This window comes from Peromyscus eremicus, chromosome 10 (assembly GCF_949786415.1).
Source record: "Peromyscus eremicus chromosome 10, PerEre_H2_v1, whole genome shotgun sequence".
Lineage (NCBI taxonomy): Eukaryota > Metazoa > Chordata > Mammalia > Rodentia > Cricetidae > Peromyscus > Peromyscus eremicus.
In genome coordinates, this window is record NC_081426.1 from 95,999,436 (window position 1) to 96,023,543 (window position 24,108).

At 39.8% G+C, this 24,108-nt stretch overlaps 2 protein-coding genes across 3 annotated transcripts in view; one reads left to right on the forward strand and one right to left on the reverse strand.

The window, feature by feature from the left end:
- Nucleotides 1–24,108, reverse strand: part of Evi5 (ecotropic viral integration site 5) — a 159,572-nt gene that overhangs the window by 104,769 nt on the left and 30,695 nt on the right. For both annotated transcript variants that reach the window (XM_059274926.1, XM_059274925.1), the window contains exons 2-3: nt 22,631–22,860; nt 1,217–1,406 (exon numbers count right to left, since the gene is read on the reverse strand). In XM_059274926.1, the coding sequence (XP_059130909.1) occupies nt 1,217–1,406; nt 22,631–22,779 (339 nt within the window). In that variant the 5' untranslated portion in view covers nt 22,780–22,860. The remainder of the gene's footprint in view (nt 1–1,216; nt 1,407–22,630; nt 22,861–24,108) is intronic.
- On the forward strand, nt 11,616–12,926 carry LOC131920524 (ubiquitin-conjugating enzyme E2 D2B). Its single transcript, XM_059274928.1, has one exon. The coding sequence runs from the start codon at nt 12,005–12,007 to the stop codon at nt 12,446–12,448; it is 444 nt and encodes a 147-aa protein (XP_059130911.1). The 5' UTR covers nt 11,616–12,004; the 3' UTR covers nt 12,449–12,926.

A 24,108-nucleotide genomic window follows, 5' to 3' on the forward strand; every position in this document is an offset into this window, starting at 1 on the left:
TCGTGGCAGGCTTCTTGCTAACTGTTCTTACAGCTTAAATTAATCCATTTCTATAAATCTAAACCTTGCCACATGGCTCGTGGCTTACCGGCATCTTCACATGCTGTTTGTCAATGTGGCGGCTGGCAGTGTCTCTCTGACTCAGGCTTCCACTTCCCAGCTTTATTCTCCTCCTTGTCCTGCCCATACTTCCTGCCTAGCCAATGGCCAATCAGTGTTTTATTTACTAACCAATCAGAGCAACACATTTGCCATACAGAACATCCCACAGCACTTCCCCTTTTTTTTTTTTTCAAAAAGGAAGGTTTTAACCTTAACAAAGTAAAATTACATATAATTTGGGAATTTGGGCGTAGCTTTTCTTACTACTTCCTGCTGGAGGGGGGCGCTGTATCTTATGGGGATACAAAGAAAATTTTAGGATTATGGAATAGTCTGTGAGGCTGTATCGTCTGAGCCAGTTGCCTTGAAACCATTCTGGATGTTGGATCATCTCGGCCATGGTGTCACTGGAGACCTTTCAGGGGGTCTTGGCTGGTCAAACCTGATGTATCTTAATCTTGAACTTTCTGTGGGAACAAAAGCAGAGTCTCCTTTCCAAAGCAACATATCCTTATATCCAAATTTTGAAGTCAAGGTACCTTTAAAATATACATTTTGGTTTAACTCAACATCTTTTACGATCAAATGTTTTTCTGCAGTTAAAATTCCCAAAGACAACACAATCGAGATTCATCTTTACGTGGCTTATTTTTTATATTAATTTTACTTTAAAGACTCTTTAAAGACTTTATTTTTTAAAACTATGTATTTGTTTATATAACTGTATATATCACCTTTTTTTTCTTTCAAGCCTACGTATATTTTACACAAATTGTAAACTATTATATCTGAATCTGTCTTATTGTGAATCTATTGATTTAAACTGCAGCAGCTATGGCTGCTGGCTCCGCCCACCTCAACTTCCCGACATGGCAGTGGTTTTCCACCAGCTCTGGGAGCTATCGTGGGTCTCTATGCTTTTAGCGAAGCAGCGTGTAGCCCAGAAACCTCTTTTTTTTTTTTTTTCAAGCACAGATGATAAAGACATATAAAACCAATCTGTTCATAACATAGCTCAGAAATTACTAGAATACTTGTTTTCCTAATGCCCTTCTAATCCATGCCTGATACTCTCTGGGATAAGAAAAAGAACTTCAGTAAATAATGCAAATACCTTCACTTGCTTTTCTTTCTTCTTGCGTACATCATCCCATTCATTCACAATTCTTCCCCAAAGAATCCAAGAGTCTTCTTCCAGGTGACTGAGGTTGCTGGAGGCTGATGAACTTGACACAAGAGAAGAACCACTGTTTCTTCTTGACCCATTTACAGATCTTAAAGACTTACTATCAGTCTCTATCAATCTAAAACAGAATTAAAATTGTTTAAGGTATCATCTCACACGAAACTAGATGAAGTAGGGATTGCATTTAAAGCTTCATACAATAATTAGTCTTTAAGACATGGATTCTTTTGTTTGTTTGGTTGGTTGGCTGGTTGGTTGGTTGGTTGATTAGTTCCTCAAGAAAGGGTTTCTCTGTGTAGCCCTGGCTGTCCTGGAACTCACTCTGTAGACCAGGCTAGCCTCAAATTCAGAGATCCTCCTGCCTCTGCCTCCCAAGTAGAGTAAAGGCATGTGCCAACATGCTGACTTTCAGACACAGTTTCAACAATTCTTGTTTGGTTAAAATCAGCAACTGTTGTACTTTTCCACTATGCATTCATATTCATTTCCATTGAAAATAAATAACAAAGAAGCCAGTAAGAAGACTAAGAGGATAAAGGTACTTGCTGCCAAATCTGACAACCTGAGTTCAATCCCCAGTGCACACAAACTGACCCCGTGCTCTCCTCTGACTCCACATGTGTGCTGCAACACACACACACACACACACACACACACACTACTTTAAAAAAAAAAAAAAAAAAACGAAGAAGGGAGCCCAGCACATAGGCACTCAGCTGCTCAGGAGGCTAAGGCAAGAAGTTTGCTTAACCCCAAGAGTTTTAAGACCAGCCTGGGTAACACAAATGAAAAACCTATCTCAAAAACAATTCAAGGTAAAGGTACTTGCTGGTGACCTGAGTTCAGTCCCTGAGACTCACATGGCAGAAGGAGAGAGCCAATTCCCACAGGTTGTCTTCTGCTCTCCACACATATGTCCCCCTCCGATCGATCGATCAATCGATTGATCGATCGATAGATAGATAATAAATGACAGATGGACAGAAATAAATAAATAAATAAATAAATAAATAAATAAATAAATAAATAAATAAATAAATAGATGTTTTAGATTCAAATTAGGGAAATGGAGGGGGTGTTGGCTCCAAGGGAGAAAGAACATATATTTGTAAAGACTCAAGAGAATTGGTGGATTTACTAATCCTTAAATCCTATCAAGTTTACTGTGTGACCAGACCTAAAATGTACTAACCAAATCCCTTCTTTTCTCTTGTTTCACACATGTATAACTCATCTATCCAAACAAAGTATCTACATATAAACTTACAAGTATACATTATAAAGATGTGGCAAAAACCAGGCCCAGATTCCTAGTCAGTAGCAATAATATAACAAGCAAAAGGTATAGCAAGCTCCCACTTTCCATAATCCTTTTGCCCACAGTCTAGGCTAACTGATAGCTTTGACTATCACTGAGCTAGTCCTGTAAAGTTGGGATTTTTCTCTTAAGATCCCTGTTGACTTTTGAGCTTACAGCCCTGTTTTAGGCTCCTCTCCAAAGAAAGGCAGTAAAGGAAATGTAAAACATCTATTCCACAACTCGTTACAATAGTAAGTCCCTAATTTCAATTACATATGCACAGGCTGTAAAGAAAGTCTAGAAAATGAGCTGTAAAAATAAAAATTACAAATGGTTCAGATAGGAAGAGTCCTAAAATGTGTATTTGTTTATTTAATGTCGCTTCAGTAAATTCTCAAGAACAATCACCTTTTTTGGGTGTACAAATGTTCTCAGTACTATTTTAAGAAATATAAAACCATGAGTCAACATCTGTACCTTTTGGAAGACAGATCTATAACATGCTGATGTCCCTTACAGCATTTAGCCCTGTGCAAGCACATTAGCCAAAAGAAAGTTATAATCCTAGAGTTTTAAAAACCCTGTGTATTCTATGCTGTGGGATGTTCTGTATGTCAAATGTGTTGCTCTGATTGGTTAGTAAATAAAACACTGATTGGCCAGTAGCCAGGCAGGAAGGATAGGCGGGACAAGCAGAGAAGAGAATTCTGGGAAGTGGAAGGCTGAGTCAGAGAGACACTGCCAGTCACCGTCAGGACAAGGAAGATGTAAAGTACCGGTAAGCCACAAGCCACGTGGCAAGGTATAGATTTATAGAAATGGATTAATTTAAGCTGTAAGAACAGTTAGCAAGAAGCTTGCCACGGCCATACAGTTTGTAACCAATATAAGTCTCTGTGTTTACTTGGTCGGGTCTGAGCAGCTGTGGGTCTGGCAGGTGAGAGAGATTTGTCCTGACTGTGGGCCAGGCAGGAAAACTCTAGCTACAATTCTAGATATGCCACAACAAATCACACCATATTATATATTATAAAAACAAGTTCTGTGTAGATGTAACCAATCATCTTATTAAATAAGAAACACAGAACCAATGCAAAGAAGAAAGCCAAGAGGTCAGAGCTAAGAGCTAAAACCTTACCCTTCCTCCTGCGGTGGTCCTACCTCTCCGAAAGAGAGCTACTTCCTGTGTTAAAGCCTTTATATAGACTTTTGGTTCTGCCTTCTCATTGGTTGTAAACCCAACCACATGACCGCCTCGTCACTGCCTGTCTGTATAGACCTCCAGGTCTTCTATGGTTGGTATTGAGATTAAAGGCATGTGTCTCCAATGCTGGCTGTATCCCTGAACACACAGAGATGTACCTAGCTCTGCCTACCAAGTGCTGGGATTATAAGCGTATGCCACCACCGCCCGGCTTTCCTATGGCTTGCTAATAGCTCTGACCCCTGGGCAACTTTATTTATTAACATACAAATAACAAAATAAAATATCACCATAGTTCTGTGTCCTTATTTGGAGAAAATTTAATGTATTTCCATAGCAATAATAAGTTAAATCATTTAAATTTTTCCCTAATATTGTTAGAAGAAAGGAAGAAGAGAAGATAATGAAATGGGCAATAAGCACCTGAAGAAAGTTCAATGTCTCCAGACAACACAGAGACACAGTTTAAACTACATGACTACACATTAGCATGGCTACAACCTTAAAGTCTCAACATACAAAATGTCAGCCGGCACGGAGCTAATGTGACTCTCACAAACCAGTATCAGAAGTATAAAAAGGGGGCCGGGCGGTGGTGGCTCACGCCTTTAATCCCAGCACTCGGGAGGCAGAGGCAGGCGAATCTCTGTGAGTTCGAGGCCAGCCTGGTCTCCAAAGCGATTTCCAGGAAAGGCGCAAAGCTACACAGGGAAACCCTGTCTTGAAAAACCAAAAAAAAAAAAAAAAAAAAAAAAAAAGAAAGAAAGAAAGAAAGAAAGAAAGAAAGAAAGAAAGAAAAAGAAGAAGTATAAAAGTATAAAAAGGACTTGCAGATCCCCCTCCTTTCACTCTACCTCCATTTCCTGGGGACCCCACCAAACACTACAGCAGACACAGCTCTACCCTTTGTGTGGGACCACTCAGCCCGCCCTTCTAGCCCATACCCGCTCCTTCGTGCCAGCCACCAATACCTTGAAGCACTCTCCACCTGGGACCCCAAGCCTCTCCTCCCACTCTACCTCCACTTCCTGGGGACTCTGGAGAACCTTGCAACAGACCCAGTTTTCCCCCTTCCTAAGGACTCTCTCAGTTTCCCTTCTAGGCCACACTCATTCCTTTGTGTCAGCCACCAATACTAGAAACACTTTATACCTTGAACCCTCCAGTGGGACACACCAGACCCAGACTCAGGTATGTGATTTTCACTCTCCTTCATGTGTTCCATTACAATCCCCTCAGTCTCACCCCAAGCCCTACACTGTCAGCTTGCAGTCCCATTCTCTGCTCCCACCAACCTCCATCCCTAGGGACTGCCAAATCTTGGTGTGGGCTCAACTTTTCTCCATCCTGTGCACCCTCTTGGCCCTCCCATCTAGTCTACACCCACTCCTTTGTATCAGCCACCAATACCTAGGAACACTTTCTATCTGGAACCCCCAGCGGCCACCGCTGGGAGGGACTCCCTAGCCCTCTCATTCCTGTCTTTCTTCACCTTACTGCAACCAACTTGCAGGATGCTCTCTTCCAACTACTCCTCCAAATGCCTGGGGACCTCATCCCCACCTTTTCCTGTGCAGAGGATCCCCTTGGATCTTTCTTGAAGCTGCCCTCAGCCTTTTCTCCTAGCTCACCACTACTCCTCTCTGCCACCCACCAACCTAAGAATCACTCCCTACCTAGGAACCCACAGCTACCACATTCTCCTAAGACCCAGAGAGGGCAACAGAAACCAAGGAATGGAACAACAATTACTTAACAAAAACATGACCAGATATCATCAATACAGGCAATTCAACCATCCTAACCCCAGACTCCTAGACACAATCACGAATGGCCAAGACAATATGCCTCCAGCAGAACTGAGGAACTCCACTCCAGTAGGCCAAGAGAAAGGCAATATAGCTGAAGCACAAGACAAGGACTTCAAAATAGAAATTATGAACCCAGTTAAGGACCCTCAAGAGGAGCCCCTTAATGAATCTATAAAACACAAACAGTAGAAGGAAATGAATAAAACAGTTCAAGACTGGAAAGTACAAATAGAATCTTAAAGAAAACTCAAACTGAAAAATTTAGAAAGTCAAACAAAAACCTCAGAGATAAGCCTCATCATAGTACAAGACATGGAAGAAAAATCTCAGGTGTTGAAGACAAAGTAAAATAGAGATATTTCAGTCAAAGAAAATGTTAAATCTAAAAATATCCAGGCACAAAACATCCAGGAAATCTGGGACACTCTGGAAATCTATAAATTATAGAAATAGAAGAACAACAAAACCAGATCAAAGGCACAGAATACAAAATTATAGCAGAAGCTGGGCGGTGGTGGCACACGTCTTTAATCCCAGCACTAAGAAGGCAGAGGCAGGCAGATCTCTGTGAGTTCGAGGCCAGCATGGGTTACAGAGAGAGTTCTAGGAAAAGCTCCAAAGCTACATAGAGAAACCCTGTCTCAAAAAAAAAAAAAAAAAAAGAGCAATAATTATAGAAGAACATTCCCCTAACCTAAAGAAGGGAGTCCCTAACAAGGTACAAGAAACATACAGAACACCAAGTAGACAGGACAAAAAAGGAAACTCCCAATGACACATAATAATCAAAATACAGTACAAATATAATACAAAGACAGAACACTAAAAGCTGCAAGACCAAGTAACATATAAAAGCAGATCCATTAGAATAACACCTAAGTCTCAATGGAAACTCTAAAAGCCAGAAGGGCCTGAGGGATGGGTGCTCTACAAACTCTGAGAGACCACAGATGCCAGCCCAGACTAATATATCTAGCAAAACTATCAATCACAATATATGGAGAAAGAAGAATTCTATAATAAAACCAAATTAAACAATTCTACCAATTCAGCTCTATAGAAGGTACCACAAGAAAAACTTCAATCTCAAGAGGTTAATCACACCTAAGAAAATACAAGGAATGCATAATTCCAAACCAGTAAATCAAAAGGAGGAGGAACACTCCACACCATAACAACAAAATATAAGGGATCTATAAACACTGCTCATTGATAACTCTTGATATTAATAACTCTCAAATTCCACAATAAAAAGACACAAACTAACAGAATGAATTAAAAAACAGGATCCACCCTTCTGCTGCATCCAAGAAACACACCTTAATATCAAGGATAGACATTACTTCAGGGGAAAAGGATAGAAAAACATACTTTAAGTAAATGGAACCAAGAAGTAAGCAGGTATAGCCATTTTAATATCTGACAAAATAAGACTTCAAAACAAAACTAATTAGAAGAGATAGGGAAGGACACTATATTCTCAAAGGAAAAATCCACCAAGAGGATATTGTAATTCTAAACATGTATGCACCAAACACAAGGGCACCCAAGTTCAAAAAAAAAACACCACTACAGCTAAAATCGCATATTGACCCTGACACACACTAATAGAGAGTAACTTCAATACCCAACTCTCGCCAGTTAGACGAAAACTAAACTGCAACTGGAAGCTTTTCTGTATCCCACCTGGCCCACAGCAGCTTATAAAATAATCACTCAGAGGCTTCATATTAATTACAGACTGTTTGGTCTATGACTTAGGTTTACCGCTAGCTAGCTATTACATCTTAAATTAACCCATTTCTATTAATCTATGTATCTTCACACGTCTCATGGCTTTACCTGTGTTCTATTGCATCTTGCTCCTTGGGTGGCTCTCCCCTGACTCCGCCTTTCTTCTCCCTGTATCTTTGCTTGAATTTCCCACCTGGTTATAACCTGTCATGCCACAGGCCAAGCAGCTTCTTTACTAACCAATAGTAGCAACACATATTCACAGTGTACAGAAAAACCATCCCACAGCACTAAACAGAAATGCTAGAGTTTAATAACATCATAAACCAAATATACTTAGCAGATATTTACAGAACATTTCACCTCAACACCAAAGAATATGCTTTCCTCTCAGCAGCCCATGGGACGTTCTCCAAAACTGAACATACATTTGGACACAAAGCAAGTCTCAACAGACATAAGGAAACTGAAATAACACCCTGCATCCTATCGGACTACCACAGACTAAAGCTGGATATCAACAACAGAATGTATACAAACTCATGGAAACTGAATAATTCACTACTGAAAAATGGATCAAGACAGAAATCAAGAAGGAAATTTAAAACATTTAAGAAGTGAATGAAAATGAAAATACAACATACACAAAACTACGGGATGTAATCAAGGCAGTCCCTAAGAGGCAAGTTTCATTAACACTAAGTGCCTTCCTAAAAAAATTGGAAAGATCTCATATTAGCAAATTAGTAGCAACTTAGAAAGGTCTACAACAGAAAGAAGAAATAACAAAAAAGAACAGACAGCAATGATTAATCAAACTCAGAGCTAAAATCATCCAATTAAAAACAAACAAATACAGAACTTCAATGAAAGGAAGAGTTGCTTTATGTGAAAATTCAATAAGAATAAACCCTTTGCCAAATAAAATAAAATGTGGAGAGAGAAGATTCAAATTAACAAAATTAGAGAATAAGAGGGACATAATAACAGACACTGAAGAAATCCAGAAAAATTTAAGGACTTACTTCAAAAACCAGAACTCTACCAAATTGTAAAATCTAAAAGAAATGGATCATTTTCTAGATACAGGCCACCTACCAAAGTTAAATCAAGATCAGATAAGCAATTTAAACAGATCTATAACCCCTAGTGAAATAGAAGCAGTCTTTAAAAGTTTCCCAACCAAAAAAGCCCAGGGCCAGATGGTTTTAGTGCAGAATTCTACAAGACTTTCAAAGAGGAGTTAACCCCTATATTCCTCAAATTATTGCACAAAAGAGAAACAGAAGAAATATTGGCCAATTCTTTTTATGAGGCCATAGTTACTCAGATACCTAAACCACATAAAGACCAAACAAAGAGAATTACAGATCAATTTCCCTTGCGAACAAATGCAAAAATTCTCAATAAAGTACTTGCAAACTAAATCCAAGAACATATCAAAAAGATCATTCACAATTATCAAGTAGGCTTTATCCCAGAGATGCAGACATGGTTCAACACATGTAAATTAATATATAAAATCCACCATATAAACAAACACAAGGCAAAAACACATGATCATCTCATTAGATGGAAAGGCCTTTAACAAAAACCCAACATTCTTTCATAGTGAAAGTCCTGGAGAGAGTAGAGATACAAAGGATATACTTCAATACAATAAAGACAATTTACAGTAAGTCCACAGTCATCCTCAACTTAAATGGAGAGAAACTCAAAGTATTTCCACTAAAATCAGGAACAAGACAAGGTTGTCCACTCTCTCCACACTTCTTCAAGACAGTACTTGGAAGTCTTAGCTAGAGCAATGAGACAACTGGAGGAGACCAAGGGGACACAAATAGGAAAAGAAAGTCAAAGTATCGTTATTTGCAGATGGTATGATTTTATATGCAAATGACCCTAAAAAAAGACCAAGAAACTTCTACAGTTGATAAACAGTTTCAGCAAAGTAATAGGATACAAAATGAACACACAAAAATCAGAAGCCTTCCCATATACAAATAACAGACTGAGCAAGAAATCAGGGAACAGTACCCTCACAACAGCCTCAAAAAATAAATACATAAATAAATTACCTTACAATAACTCTAACCACGGAAGTGAAACCCCAGTATAATAAAAATTTTAAGACCTTAAAGAAAGAAATCAAAGAAAATATCAGACAAAGGAGAGATCTCCAACATTCATTGATAGGTAGGATTAATATAGTGAAAATGGCCAACCTACCAAAAGCAATCTATAAATTCAATGCAATCCCCCATCAAAACCCCAACACAAAGAAATTGAAAACACAACTTTTACTTCATAGGCACACACACACACACACACACACACACACACACACACACACACCAGGATAGCTAAAACAATCCTTAATAATAAAAGAACTGCTGAAGGTATCACCACTCCAGATTTCTAGTTGTACTACAGACTGATAGTAATAAAAACAACATGGTATTGGCATAAAAACAAACACACTGATCAACGGAATCAAATTGAAGACCCAGACATAAGTCCACACACCTACAGACACCCAATTCTTAACAAAGAAGTAAAAAATACACATTGAAGGAAGACAGTATCTTCAACAAATGGTGCTGGTCAAACTGGATGCCTGTATATAGAAGAAAACAAATAAATCTATAGTTAGTTCCCTACACAAAATTCTACACCAAGTAGAACCAAGATATATAGTTATGAAGAGACAGTTGGTGTGTGTGTAGGGGGCTCAAACAAAAAGATTAAACATGGAGGAATGAGTGGGATAAAGGAGGGAATGCTGAGGAAGGACACCTAACATTAAGAGCCATTTGAAGGGTCATAGAGAAACCTATTCCTATGAGAATATACATAAATGGAGTGCCCCAACTAAACATCTTTTGCCACCAAATCAAACTTCCAGTGCCAGGAATGGGTTACATGTAGCTGAGTCACTAGTGACCTGCCTGTATAAAATGCTAGTGCAGCAGTGGCACAAAAGTTGTGGGTGTAACCAGCCACTACTCCATGAGATGGAACCCACGCCTGACACTGCTCAGGTGGCCAAGAACCTAATACTAGACAGGCCATGGGCCTAAGGAAAACCACACACTGTTGTTCTGCTACAGTAACATAGCAACAAAATGATTCCTAACAACATTCTGCTATACACACAGATCAGTGTCTCACTCAGCCATTATTAGAGAGGCTTCCACTTGTGGTAGATGGGAACTAATACAGAGACCTACAACTAGATAATGTTCAAAGACTGAGAGACACTGGAACATTCAGTCCTAAATGAGATGTTTTCATCAAACCTCTCTGCTCAGGGCTCAGAGAGCTATATGGAAGAGGAGGAAGAAAGATTTTAAGAGCCACAGGGGATAGAAGACACCAAGGGAACACGGCCTTCTAGACACCACAGGACTGATGCACACGTCAATTCACAGACTGCGGCAGCATGCACAGTCTGCAAATAAGGTCCCAGGGCTGAGGGGGAGAGAGACATGACCTCCAATCCCTCACCTAGAAGCTAGCTCCAACTGATAACCACTGGCAGAGGGGAATTAGTTTCTACAATGAAATCTCACTGGGTATTATCAACCAAACGTAGGGTAGGGCCATGCTCAGCAGCAGGACAATCCAAAACTAACTTAATGGTGTTTTTGTGGATTTTATTTGTCTCATGCTGCCTGGAGCATTTTTTTATCCTACTGGTCTTCTGCTCGTGTATTATGGTTTCCAATTGTGTTATTATGGGTTTTGTTTTTGAATCTGCATTTCTTGTGATTTTTAGTTTTTGCTGCTGTTTATTCTGGTTTGTTTTTCCTTTTTTTTACTTGCCTGTTTGTTTCCTAAGAAATAGAGAAGGCATGGAGTTGACACTGGGAATGTACATGGAGAACTGCCTTTTATTACTATAAACTTTCCAAAATGTGTTTAAAATAATGTGAATTACTTAGTCAAAGATTATTTTGGTACCCTTTGTAAAGAAAAGATGTGTGAACATTTATCTGCTTTCTCAAGTTTCTGGTATATTCTAGAAAATTTTGGAATTCTCTTAAAAATTCTGAAAAAGTTTTTTGCTTAAAAAAAGAAAAGTCCTTTTGTCCGAGACTTGAAGCATCTGTGGAATACTTGATACATCAAGTCTCTTCTCAGTGAACTGCAGTCGTCAATAGTTTGTTCAAAGTGAACCAAAGGTGTACTTGGTATCCCGGTGACAGCTGCATCATGATATCACAGCACAATCTATTATGAGTTTGTGATGATGGCGATGTTACAAAACCTGCCAATCCCACCATCCCTGGTCAACTGTCACCATCCCAGACTGTCCATCCGCGTCCATCTATGGTCCCAGGCTGCAGCCAGTCTGTCTGGCTCGAGCCCGGGCAGAGGCTCCGGCGGAGGGATCCGCGGAGGCTGCGGTCTCGGAAGACGAGACCGCTTCTGCGGCAGCACAAAAAGGGGCGGCTGCAGGGTGATGTGCCAACGGATGTGAAGACGGATACTGTGAGCACGGTGGCTGGCCCCGAAGCTGAGTGGGCCTCGGCCCTCAGCACATCCTGCCAGGGCCAGGCCAGAACTGCCCATCTCCTTCTGCAGCTGATCCACAACCAACAAGGCAGCCTCAGGCCCTCAGGCCCTGCCTCATTCCACTAGGGCCACCAAGACAGCCTTCCACCATGGCTCTGAAGAGAATCCATAAGGAACTGAACGACCTGGCGCAGGATCCCCCAGCACAGTGTTCAGCAGGCCCTGTCGGGGAAGATATGTTCCACTGGCAAGCTACAATCATGGGGCCAAATGACAGCCCCTACCAGGGAGGGGCGTTTTTCTTGACAATTGACTTCCCAACAGAGTACCCCTTCAAACCACCCAAGGTTGAATTTACAACAAGAATTTATCATCCAAATGTTAACAGTAATGGCAGCATTTGTCTTGATATTCTTCGCTCACAGTGGTCTCCAGCACTAACTATTTCAAAAGTACTTTTGTCCATCAGTTCTCTGTTGTGTGATCCCAATCCAGATGATCCCTTAGTGCCTGAGATTGCTCAGATCTACAAAACAGATAGAGAAAAGTACAACACAACAGCCCGGGAATGGACTCAGAAGTATGCCATGTGACTAAAGAGATTATTGGATATCCTCTACAAATAAAAGCTCAGGGAACTCTAGAAAGTCCTTCTGATTCCCATCTGACTGTCTGCTATGAACCACGCTGCACCGCTTCATCCTTCTGGTGTTCTTCACCTGACACAGTACTGCTGCAAGCTGTACGCACCAGAAATACTGTGCTTCATTCCAACACTCTCTCCTAGCACAGGAGCGTTCTCGAGGCATAAGCAAGATGTGAGATTAAAAGTTTTCCTAACTGACTTAAATCTGAATAACCACAGTGTGAGGGGTGGTGGGTACACAACACTGCTTAGAAGGGGTAAAGTGCCACCAACCTGTAGGAGATTGTGAGACTGCTTTTAAGTGGAAGCCATTTACATTTTAAAAGTTAGGAAAAGCTAGGTGAAGAACATGAAAGTTTCTGTACTCATTTATTCTATAACACCTAGAACTCAGATGAACATTAAAACCAACCAGATTAAATCCACCTCCTTTATTTTAAGGTCTAATCGGTCAAGAAAAATAGATTGGTGCTGTTAGTCCATAAAGTGTGATTGGCTTTGTTCCTAAATCCTTTATACCTCCTCCCTGACCCTGCAACCTCCTTTCTCTCAGTCTCTCTCCATATCCTTAGGGTTATTTGTGGTTTCTCAGTAGATACATCACTAATAGCTCTTATTTTTCTTACGTTAACTGATTAATCCATTTGGATGTAAGGGTAAAAATTTCATTGGTTGAAAAAAATGTGTATAAAGACCCAATTCCTCTTCTGGAGCTTGTATATTCAAGATGATTAATCTGTGTAATAAACCAGCTATTTCAGCCATTGCATAAATGTTAATCTGTATAATTTATCAACTATTCCAGCCATTGCATAAATGTTAATCTGTATAATATATCAACTATTCCAGCCATTGCATAAATGATAACCTGTGTAAAAAACCAACTATTCCAGCCATTACATAAACGATAACCTGTGTAATAAACCAACTGCTCCAGCCATTACATAAATTTTGTGTGAATATGTTTTTTGCTTTAAGAACCTTGTTTGGCTGAAATTAGCAGATTTTCACTTAGCCTTGACATTTTTATTTAGATTGGTCACATTTTCAAATCATGAAACAATTCCATTTTACAATTAAAAAGGCAGTTTAAAAGTAATTTTAGCCAGGCAATGTGTGCATGCCTTTAATCCCAGCACTGGGGAGGCAGAGGCAGATGGATCTCTGCAAGTTTGAGACCAGCCTGGTCTACAGAGTGAGTTCCAGGATAACCAGAACTACACAGAGAAATCCTGTCTCAAAAAAAAAAAAAGAGTAATTTTATTAAATATGATAGAGGCATAAACTTAAAGGCTTATGAAATAATATACAGCCTCCCAGGAATAAAACTTAAATCAGAAACTTGCTTTGTTAATGAAACTAAGCTGCATTATACCAAAACCTTGTGACACTCTTTGTGTGTGTATACACACACACACACACACACACACACACACACACACACACACAAACACAGAAACATTACTGGTACTGAGTTAAAGAATATTTTTTAACTAAACTTAGAAAACAGCACCATCATACAGTAAGATGTCTACATAATTACCTTGCACTAACTTTTACAGGATGTTCATCCAATTTTTAATTGTGCTGTGTTATGTAGCTTTTTGAAGTCTTCTTCACACTCTAGTAAAACATTGTTTAAAACATGTCAACTGTGTTTGTCTGAAACGTGATTCTTTTCCTATTGCAATTGTAAAAACCAAGCCAGTCTTCGGCCATGTTCTTGAAAAATCAATCTTTACACTGTCCCCACCCAAAAAAAAAACAAAAAAAACTGAATAAATTCCACTGCTTTTGATCACCGTGAATAAAGAGGCAAAACAGAAGCTGTGCTGGTGGCTTATATACTGAATACACTAAACCCTTTTACCATCATTTTAAAGTATACTACTATTCCTACTTACCTTTGTAAAAAGGGGGAAAAGTTAATTGTAAAACAGCCTCAGCTCAGGGCAAATTCCAGAAGAAAAGCATTGCTCTTTTTTTTTTTTTTTTTTTTTTTTTTTTTGGTGTGTGTGTGTGTGTGTTTGTGAGTGTGGAAAGGGCAGCTTCACATGCTTTAACTGCCTCTGCAGTCCTTCCAGTGGGACAGGATGTACAATAAAAGAAATGATGACAACCCTGACTTGGCCTAGACTAACAGATGCATACATGCATGGATGAACATCCTGTAAAAGTTAGGCTTATGTGCACATATGTGTCTTTTTAACCAAAGATTTTTAAGTAAATTTTTAAATTTTAAATAAAGTTTATGTAAAAAAAAAAAGTATTTTTGTAACTTTCACATTGTTTTAAGCCAGTTTTTACATGCATAAGAGTCAAAAAATTTATCAAAATTCCAGTATGGCAAGACACACCTGTAATCCCAGTACTTGGAAGGCTGACATAGGTTCACAAGGCCATCTTGAACTATGTAATGAGATGTCTCTTCCCCCAAAAAAAGTTTGAAGAAAAAAAATTGTAGCTCTAATGTAGCACAGCCAGGCACTGTGGCGTACATTTGTAATTCCAACACATCGGAGGCAGAAGCAGAAAGATCATTGGAAGTTCAGGGCCAGCCTGTATAGAGTGCACCAGGCCAGTCAGGGCTATGTGTGAGACTGTTTTTAAACAAAACAAAACAAAACAAAAAAAAAACCCTAAACCTTAATTATACAGTATATAGTATAATATATATATATTTATTTATTTATTTATTTATTTATTTATTTATTTATTTATATTTATATATAGCCAACTGCAGTGCAGCCTCCTGGGCCTTCCCATGCATTGGGCACTTGCTGTAGTAAGTGTGCATAAGGCCTGCAGCAGTGTGGCATACTGCGCCTTCACATCTACTCGCTGGCTCAGAGCCTGCCAGATCTGCTGTGGTAAATGCCATACACAAGCATACCACTGTTAACTTTGATGTTGCATTTTTCTGTGTGCCTTTTCTGTTTAGATAACACAAATACCATTGTCTTATCATTAGCTACATTATTTATATAATATACAGATTTAGAGCCTCTTATCATTAACTACATGATTTATACAATATACAGATTAGAGCCAGGGAGCAGCGGGTGAGTCTGTATGAGCACACTCTAATGCTCACACATCAGAAAACCACCAACGGAGCCTTTCCTAGATCTACGTCACAAATGACACGGGATTATATTTGGACGTGGCATTCAAGAAAAGCATTTACAAATGCCTTAATAAGCAGACTTTATAAAAATATACTATTAGAATAAAGTATTCTCATTTCTTATTGTTAAATGATGTTAACAACTTCAACGTAATTAAGAAATTACGATAGTGGAAGAGGACATACTGCCTGAAAGTCAGTCATTTCTAGACCGGAGCCTGGAAACTAGGAAACTAGGATGCAGCATCAGATAAAAGTCTGTGGCCACTCAAAGTTCCTCTAAAACTTACTCAGTTATTTTCTTCACCACATGGGATCACCATCCTACATGAAGTAGAGAACCAGGAGAGACTATAAAATGGAGGGTACTTTAGGTTTTCTCTCTAACAGATGAGCTTTATGTCTCTGGTTCTGAGAACTGAACAGCACCAAGACACTGCCTTCCTCAGGAAAGGGGTACACAGCACAGGCTTCACGGGGCATACATATGAGCAGCAGTTTTTGTTTTGTTGGGTTCTTCTGGGGTTTGGGCTTTGGTTTAGGTCTGTTTGTTTGTTTTGAAAGCCGAGGCTGTTTACTTTGCATATGGAAGCCTGCATGCAAAAAAAAAACCATTAAAAACAAAAACCCATGTAACACTGTGTAATTGAAAAGTACCCTAGCATGCCACTCTCATCCTACCCGACCCCTGCAGCTGGCAACCAGCCAGCCCATGAGATTATTGCTGCCCTCAGCCTTAGAGAAACTTCTTTCTACTGTGTGTGCACGTGCATGCACATGAGCATGTGCACATGTGCAATGAGAAACGCGTATGTTCAAGTGTTAGCATGAGTGACTACTGAGTGCTCAGGCCTAAACAGGGTATCTCTAGTCCCTCTCCTAAGGCCCAGGGAACACCATAGAAAAGATAGCATAAAGATTTATGAAGGCAGGACGATGGGGAGAGGGCGTGCCATGAAACACAGCAGCAACTGTGGTCACCTTGACAAGACTGGAGTGAGGAGGTGCCCATGGAGCTGCACTCCCCCAGGAGCCATTGGCAGTTGATGGTTACAGGGCCAGGGAGTCACTTTCCTCAGCAGTTAAGAAACCCTAGTAGATGGAGAACCTGTCTAGGGGAGAGAGGTTTAGTAGGAGTGAGAGAGTTAGTGAAGAAGGAGATACATATGGTCGAGCTATGCTACATACATGTATGAAATTGTCAAGAAATTAAAACAGTATCAACAGAAGAGAAGTTTTCAGGAATCAGTATTTGGGCTTTGACGTACTTGGAAGACATCCTTATAGACAGTACCAACAGCAGTTTGAAACACAAGACTAAATAAAGTTCAAGGAAGAAAAAGGTAAAGATTACAGAAATTCGGCAACTGTGAACAGATGACATTAAACACTTTGAATATTAGATGAGATTTGGCTCACTGTTTTCCTGTGGTTTTCAGAGCAAAATACAACAGCAACTAGTCAGCATACCAACCGGTAATCTGTAAATTGCTAAGATAGTTTATAAAGAACTCAGGCAGGAAAATGCTGTATTAGAAAACCATATGGAAGGCTAAATATTCTGGCACTTCAAGCAGAGAGTCTTATCACAAACTGAACAGTGTATCCAGCCTAAGGTTCCAAGGTCTCTAATAATATAACAACAAAACAGGGCGGGAAGCATGCTGGGAGAAAGAGAATAATTTGTCAACTAAATAGTTAGCAAATCAGTAAAATCTGGCTCATTAAAGTCTATCTGGGTCTGCTATAACAAAATTACATTAGGTAATTTATAAACAGCAGGTATTTATTGTTCACAGTTTTGAAGTTGGGAAGTCCAAAATCCAAGCACTAAGATTCAGGTCTGACAAGGGCCATGTCTCACTAATAGTGCCTTCTACTGATGTGTTCACACATGACAGATGCTGCCAAAGGCTCCCTAAACCTCTTTTTTAAAAGACATTAAATTCATCCATGAGAACAGAGCTTCCGAAAGACTTATTATACTTCAGATTAGAGTCCAACACAGGAATTCTATAGTCACAAACATTCAGACCCCAGCAAAACTACATGCCTGACTCAGAGAAGTCACATGCTTTCCTATCAACACATACAAACTCCCCTGATCAATAAAAAATAACAGGGCATTAACAGACACAAGACTTTAGCATAGAAAACAACACAAAAGTGTCAAAATGATAGATCTGAAAAACCAATTTCTTTCTTTGCTTTCTTTAAAATGATGGCTCAAGTTCAAGACTCCTTTACACAAAGAACTGAAAACGGAAATGATTTATTGTTTTATTAGTTTGGGTTTCTTTGTTTATTTTGAAATAGAGTCTCACTCTATAGCCCAAGCTGACCTGGAACTTGTGGTGATCCTTGTGCCTTCCAAGTGCTAGGATTAGCATGAACCAGCACACAGAGCTGCTTTATCCAATATAAAGAAATGTCATTTCAAAAGAGAAAAATGTCATTTTAAAATGCACTCAAGTTTTCTTAAAATTAATGTTATATTTCTTTTTTCAAAACAAGCCTTCAAAATCTGGTATAGTCTACCTTTAACAGCATGTCTAAGTCGGATGAGGCATCTTTGAAGGGCCCGGCAGCCATGGGGTTAGTGGCTAAAACACTCCACAGTGCAGATCTCATGTGGACTTTAAAGATTTATGGTCATTATATTTTAAAAACATAAAATATACTTAGTATAAAAATGGTTGTTTTATCATCATAGTATCTCTCCTTGAAGGATATGCTAAAAAGTAAAATTAAGTAAAAGGAAATAAACAAGGTTGTTATACTGAAATTTTAAACATTACAAATAGGTAGCTCAAACTTTAAAACAGTAATACTTCCCCATTGAACTAAAATGTACCATCACACTTGAAACTTACCTCCTCAAATTCATCTCTGCCAATGCCTTTGTATTTTTAATATGAAAAACACATTTCAACACAAACCAAAAAAAAAAGCTGTGCTATTTTAACCTAAGTCCATCAATTATTAACTTTCTTCAAACAAATCTTTGATATTGCACTACACCATTTCTTCACATTTTCCCAGTGTTGCCACATACACTGACTTTTCTGAACAAATAGTTTCAATGAAACCATGTAAAGGAAAATAATTTCTATTCTCATGTTTCTTACATTTTAACTTTCTAAAACATTGCCCCCATTTTTCTACCTCTTAAATCAGACAGTTACAGACACAATCAGAGTGGTAGCTCCATGTGAGGAAGGGAATCATACATGATAAATAGGAGTGTCTACTGTGGTATCAAAGTAGCAATTTTGTCAAGTACTTTTTTCTTTAGATTTGTAAAATACACAACTTCCTTACCAACTACTGCAGAGATCAGAGAAATGATAGGGTGGCAAAGCCAAATAGGAGGAAGAAAGCTAGATCTTCAGGTATGACATTTTACTTGGGTTGTTGTTGTTGTTTTTAATAAAATTAAATATATCTTTCTGCGAGGCCTAGGCTTTTGAAAAGTCAGAGCTACCTGCAGTGATACATCTCCTAATTTTTTCTAAGTCAGTTCTACAAATTAGGGACCAAACATTGACATATATGAACCTGTAGGGCATTCTTTTTCAAAGTCTACCACAGGAGACTAATAATACCTGATTTCTAAACCTATTACAAAATCATAATAAATAAGGCTATGCAGTACAACCTTAAGACCAAAAAAATAATAGATGAACAGAATGAAATAGAATGCAGATACAGACTCAAACATCTATAAACAACTGATATTTAACTAAAGTATCTGAGTAATTATGAAAAAAGTAAATGATTAGGCAAAGAAAGGAGCTGGTTGTGGCAAACGCCTTTAATCCCCATCACTGGGGAGGCAGAGGTAGGGGATTTCTGAGACTTGGAGGCCAGCCTGGTCCACAAAGGGAGTTCCTGGACCGCTAGAGCTACCCAACAGAGAGACCATGTCTCAAAAGAAAGAGTTATTTTAACATATGCCATGGAACAATCAAACATGCACACAGCTGTCTGTAACTCCAGTTCCAAGAGATCCAAGGCCCTCTGGCCTCAGTGAGCATCAGGCAGATATATGGCACACATACATACATGTACGCAAAATACTCATACACATAAAATATAATTAAAAAAGTACTTCTCAAACTCTGATCTTGTACCACATACAAGTAAATCCAGTAGAATCACTTGAACCCAAGAGTTTGAGGGCAGCCTAGCAATACAGTGAGGAGCCATCTCTTTTTATAACTAAGTAAAACTAGAAGAAAATACAGAAGATAGTTGGTGTGATCTTGGGTTACCAAATGCACAACCCACAGAAGTACAACTTTACATTAGTCCTTCATCAAATGTAAAACTAGGTGCTGAGAAGACAGGCCAGGCAGTAAAACATTTGCTGTGCACACAGGAGGACCTAAGCTTGGATCCTCTGCACTCATGTGAAAGCTGGGCATGTGGCCATTTGCCTGTAACCCCAGTAGAGGGTGGGTAAGGAAGGGCAATGACAGGCAGATCCCTGGAAATTTCTAGCTAGATAATCAATAAACTTCAGGTTCAGTAGACTCTGACCCAAAAAAATAAAAGTAGAAGCCGGGCAGTGGTGGCGCACGCCTTTAATCCCAACACGACTCGGGAGGCAGAGCCAGGCGGATCTCTCTGAGTTCAAGGCTAGCCTGGTCTACAGTGTGAGATCTAGGACAGGCACCAAAACTACATAGAGAAACCCTGTCTCGGAACTCTCTGAGTTCAAGGCTAGCCTGGTCTACAGTGTGAGATCTAGGACAGGCACCAAAACTACATAGAGAAACCCTGTCTCGGAAAACCTAAAAAAGAAAGAGAGAGAGAGAGAGAGAGAGAGAGAGAGAGAGAGAGAGAGAGAGAGAGAAAGAGAGAGAGAGAAGAAAGAAAGAGAAGAAAGAAAGAGGAAGGAAGGAAGGAAGGAAGGAAGGAAGGAAGGAAGGAAGGAAGGAGGAAAGCAACAGAGAAAACATTCAACATCAATCTCTGGCCTCCACCTCCACACATGCACTTCCATAAATGTGTACAGACAGACATACACACATATCACAAATACACAAACACACAAATTTAACTTCTGTTCTTCAAAAGATATTTTTAAACATTTTTAAAATAATTTATTTTTATTTTATGTGCATTGGTGTTTTGCCTGTATGTCTGTCTGTGTGAGGGTATCAGAAGCCCTGGAACTGGAGTTACAGACAGGTGTGAGCTGCCATGTGGGTGCTGGGATTGAACCCAGGGCCTCTGGAAGAGCAGTCAGTGCTCTTAACCACTGAGCCATCTCTCTTGCCCCCAAAAGATATTTTAAGAGGATGATAAGCCACCAATAGGAAAGTAAGATTTGAGAACCAACCTCCTGAGAAAGAGGCTGGAGAGATGCCTCAGCACTTAAGAGCACTGACTGCTCTTCCAGAGAACATGGTTAGCACCTACAAGGTGGATCTTAACTCAAGTTCCAGGGGATCCAATGCCCTCTTCTGGCCTCCTGTACCACATAAATTGTGGTAGTACACACCTATAGCACCATCACTCAGGAGATAAAGGCAGGAGAATCAGAAGTTCAAGATTCCCCTTAGCCTGGGCTCCATGAGACCCTGTCTCAGAAAAAAAAAAAAGTCTGATCATACCTGAAGTGACTAAGGCAAAGCCATCCTGTCCTGACTCCATTTTGGTCTGCTCAGACATTTCTCAGCCCTCTACCCCACAACAGTGATGGCTGCCTTGGAAACACATTTGGGATATCCATGACCCTGATCATGATTCAGCTCTATTAACAAAAATAATGTTTATATGAACATGAACTAAAATAACTGAAGAAAGTATGTCAAGAGTAATTGTCAGTCAGGCGGTGGTGGTGGTGCACACCTTTAGTCCCAGCACTCTGAAGGCAGAGACAGATGGATCTCTCTGTGAGTTTAAGACCAGCCTGGTCTACAGAGTGAGTTCCAGGACAGCTAGGGCTACACAGAGAAACCTTGTCTCAAAAAAACAAATAAATAAATAAAACCTTAAACTGTACATTTTAAATATGTGTGCATCACATGAGTTACACATCAAAGAAAGCTATTCAAAATGATCCTTGTCACACTTAAAGCTGTAGCATTATGTACCTTGGCCAGGCACAGAAGATTGCTATTCCTCACATTCTTCTGTGGATGATGGTCCAAAGAGTTCTAGAATGCATTATGAGGACCAACCTGGCCTCAAACTCAGAGACCTGTCTGTCTCTGCCTTCTGGAGTGCTGGGATTACAAGCATGCACCCACACCCTGCTCCAAAGAGTTCAAAGCTTAACAACAGACTAAACAGGGACAAAAGAAGGAAAAATTGCTGTCTCTCATACTCATGAGAGTGGAGTATTTTGCCTTCCATAGACTTTCCTACTCTAAAATACAAATCAGATATCCATACTAGACTGAATTCTTTTATACTTTAACCAAAGGGAACTACTTCAAAAATTGAAAATAAGGGGCTGGAGAGATGGCTCAAAGGTTAAGAGCACTGGCTGCTCTTCCCGAGGTCCTGAATTCAAGTCCCAGCAACCACATGGTGGTTTACAACCATCTGTAATGAGATCTGGTGCCCTCTTCTGGCCTGCAGTCATACATGCTGTATACATAATAAATAAATAAATCTTTCAAAAAAAATTGAAAATAAAAAAGTAGGGATGGGAGAAGCATAGGCCAATAGGGGAGTGTCTGTCTCATGTATCAAGGCCTAGAGGTTCAATCCCCAGCTCTGAAAAATAAAGTAAAAATGATAGTTTTGCCTTAATAATTCATAAAATTCCAGAAGAATTTAGTCTGCTATACTAAGAAAACTAATCTGCAGTGCTATTAGCTGAAGGTAAATCCTAGTCCTAGACGAACCTCCTCAAAGAAATGCCTGAATATGTCTGTTTAGTAATTCTGATAAACAAGGGATCAGAAACCAGGAAACAGTCTCAGTAGAAATGAATATTTATTTAAAACTGATTGAAGAAGAGAAATGTCCAGCAATTTCACTCACCGATTCTGTTCCTCTAGCTTAGCCAGGAGTTCTAAGTCATCTGGACTCAACTTGGACGGGGAACATGGGGAGAGCGCTGGTGTTGACAGGGTGGTAGACGAGGATGTAGTGTGTAATGAAGCAGATGGACTTGCCACCTGACTGGCCATCTGACTGACTGTATGCGACACTGTGTTCTTCACCCATGAGAGAGTAGAACTCAGCTTCTCTGCCACCTTGTCTGTCGCCACCTAAGGATAGAACAGAAGGCATATTTTAGTTGTATTGAAGTTATTACCACAAACTTGGCGATCCTGCTAAGTTTCACTCAAAACTCACTGAGGTGATGGGGGCTAAACCTGCTTTTGTTACCATTATTCTAACATCCAGATTTGGGAACTTTCTTATCTTTTTTTTTAAAGGTCTATTTTAGGTGTTTGCCTGCATATATGTACATATACCACATACATGCCTGTTGCCCTCAGAAGCCAGAAGAGGGTGTCAGGTCCCCTAAAACTGGAGTTATACATGGTTGTGAGCTGTCATGTAAGCAGTGGGAACCAAACTCAGGTTCTCTACAAAAACAGCAACTTTGTAGACCAGGATAGCCTTGAACTCACAGAGATTAGCCAGCCTCTACCTCCCAAGAGCTGGAATTAAAGGCGTGCGCCGCCGCCGCCGCCGCCGCCGCCGCCGCCGCCGCCACCACCACCACTTGGCACAAATAATGTTTCTTAGGAAGAGCTTCTGAGGTGGCAAAAAGACTCAGCCAGTAAACGCACTTGCCATGTAAGCCGAGCGTCTGAGTTTGATCTTCAGAGCTCACATAAAAGACGGAAGGAGAGAACCAATTCCACAGTGTGTCCTCCACACATGTACCATGGCACACATGCCCATGAGTATAAACACACACACACACACACACACACACACACACACACACACACACACTTCTAAATTAACATAAGGCCAGCCACCCTTAAGTTTATGTACAGTTAATTCATTCACAGACACTAGAACACCAATGCTTACACAAAAATCTGCTCCAACTTCTGACAGTAGACAGAACTCTCATTATGGATTGTCAAAAGCTATAAAATGGTGGTCTCTCCCCACATTCTATATGTCAACCTAGTGTGAAAATTCTAGGCAGGGAAAGGATAATATGGAAAAGAAATTCTAATACATATTAAGCCATTCAACACAGCAGTGAAGCATCTAATACATCAAAGATTCAGCTTCAGGTACTGATAGGCAAGGATTTTACCCCAAGCTACCTCTTGCTTTTATTACCTCTCCCTACTTGAATTTATTTCCTTTTGGAATAGTATTACAGAAGAGGCCTTATGGCCATGGTTATTGAGGAAAAGCTCACAAGAAAAACAAAAAGGATGAAGTATGGGATGCAAAAGAAGAAAGTATAGAGCAAGATTATTTATTCAGATATCTCACCCTCACCTTCAAACAATTGTTGCCAATTCACAGATCAGCCCAGTTCA

Bases quoted from the DNA above. Each gene is read 5' to 3' on its own strand.
- LOC131920524 (XM_059274928.1), top strand. From the start codon at position 12,005: ATGGCTCTGAAGAGAATCCATAAGGAACTGAACGACCTGGCGCAGGAT.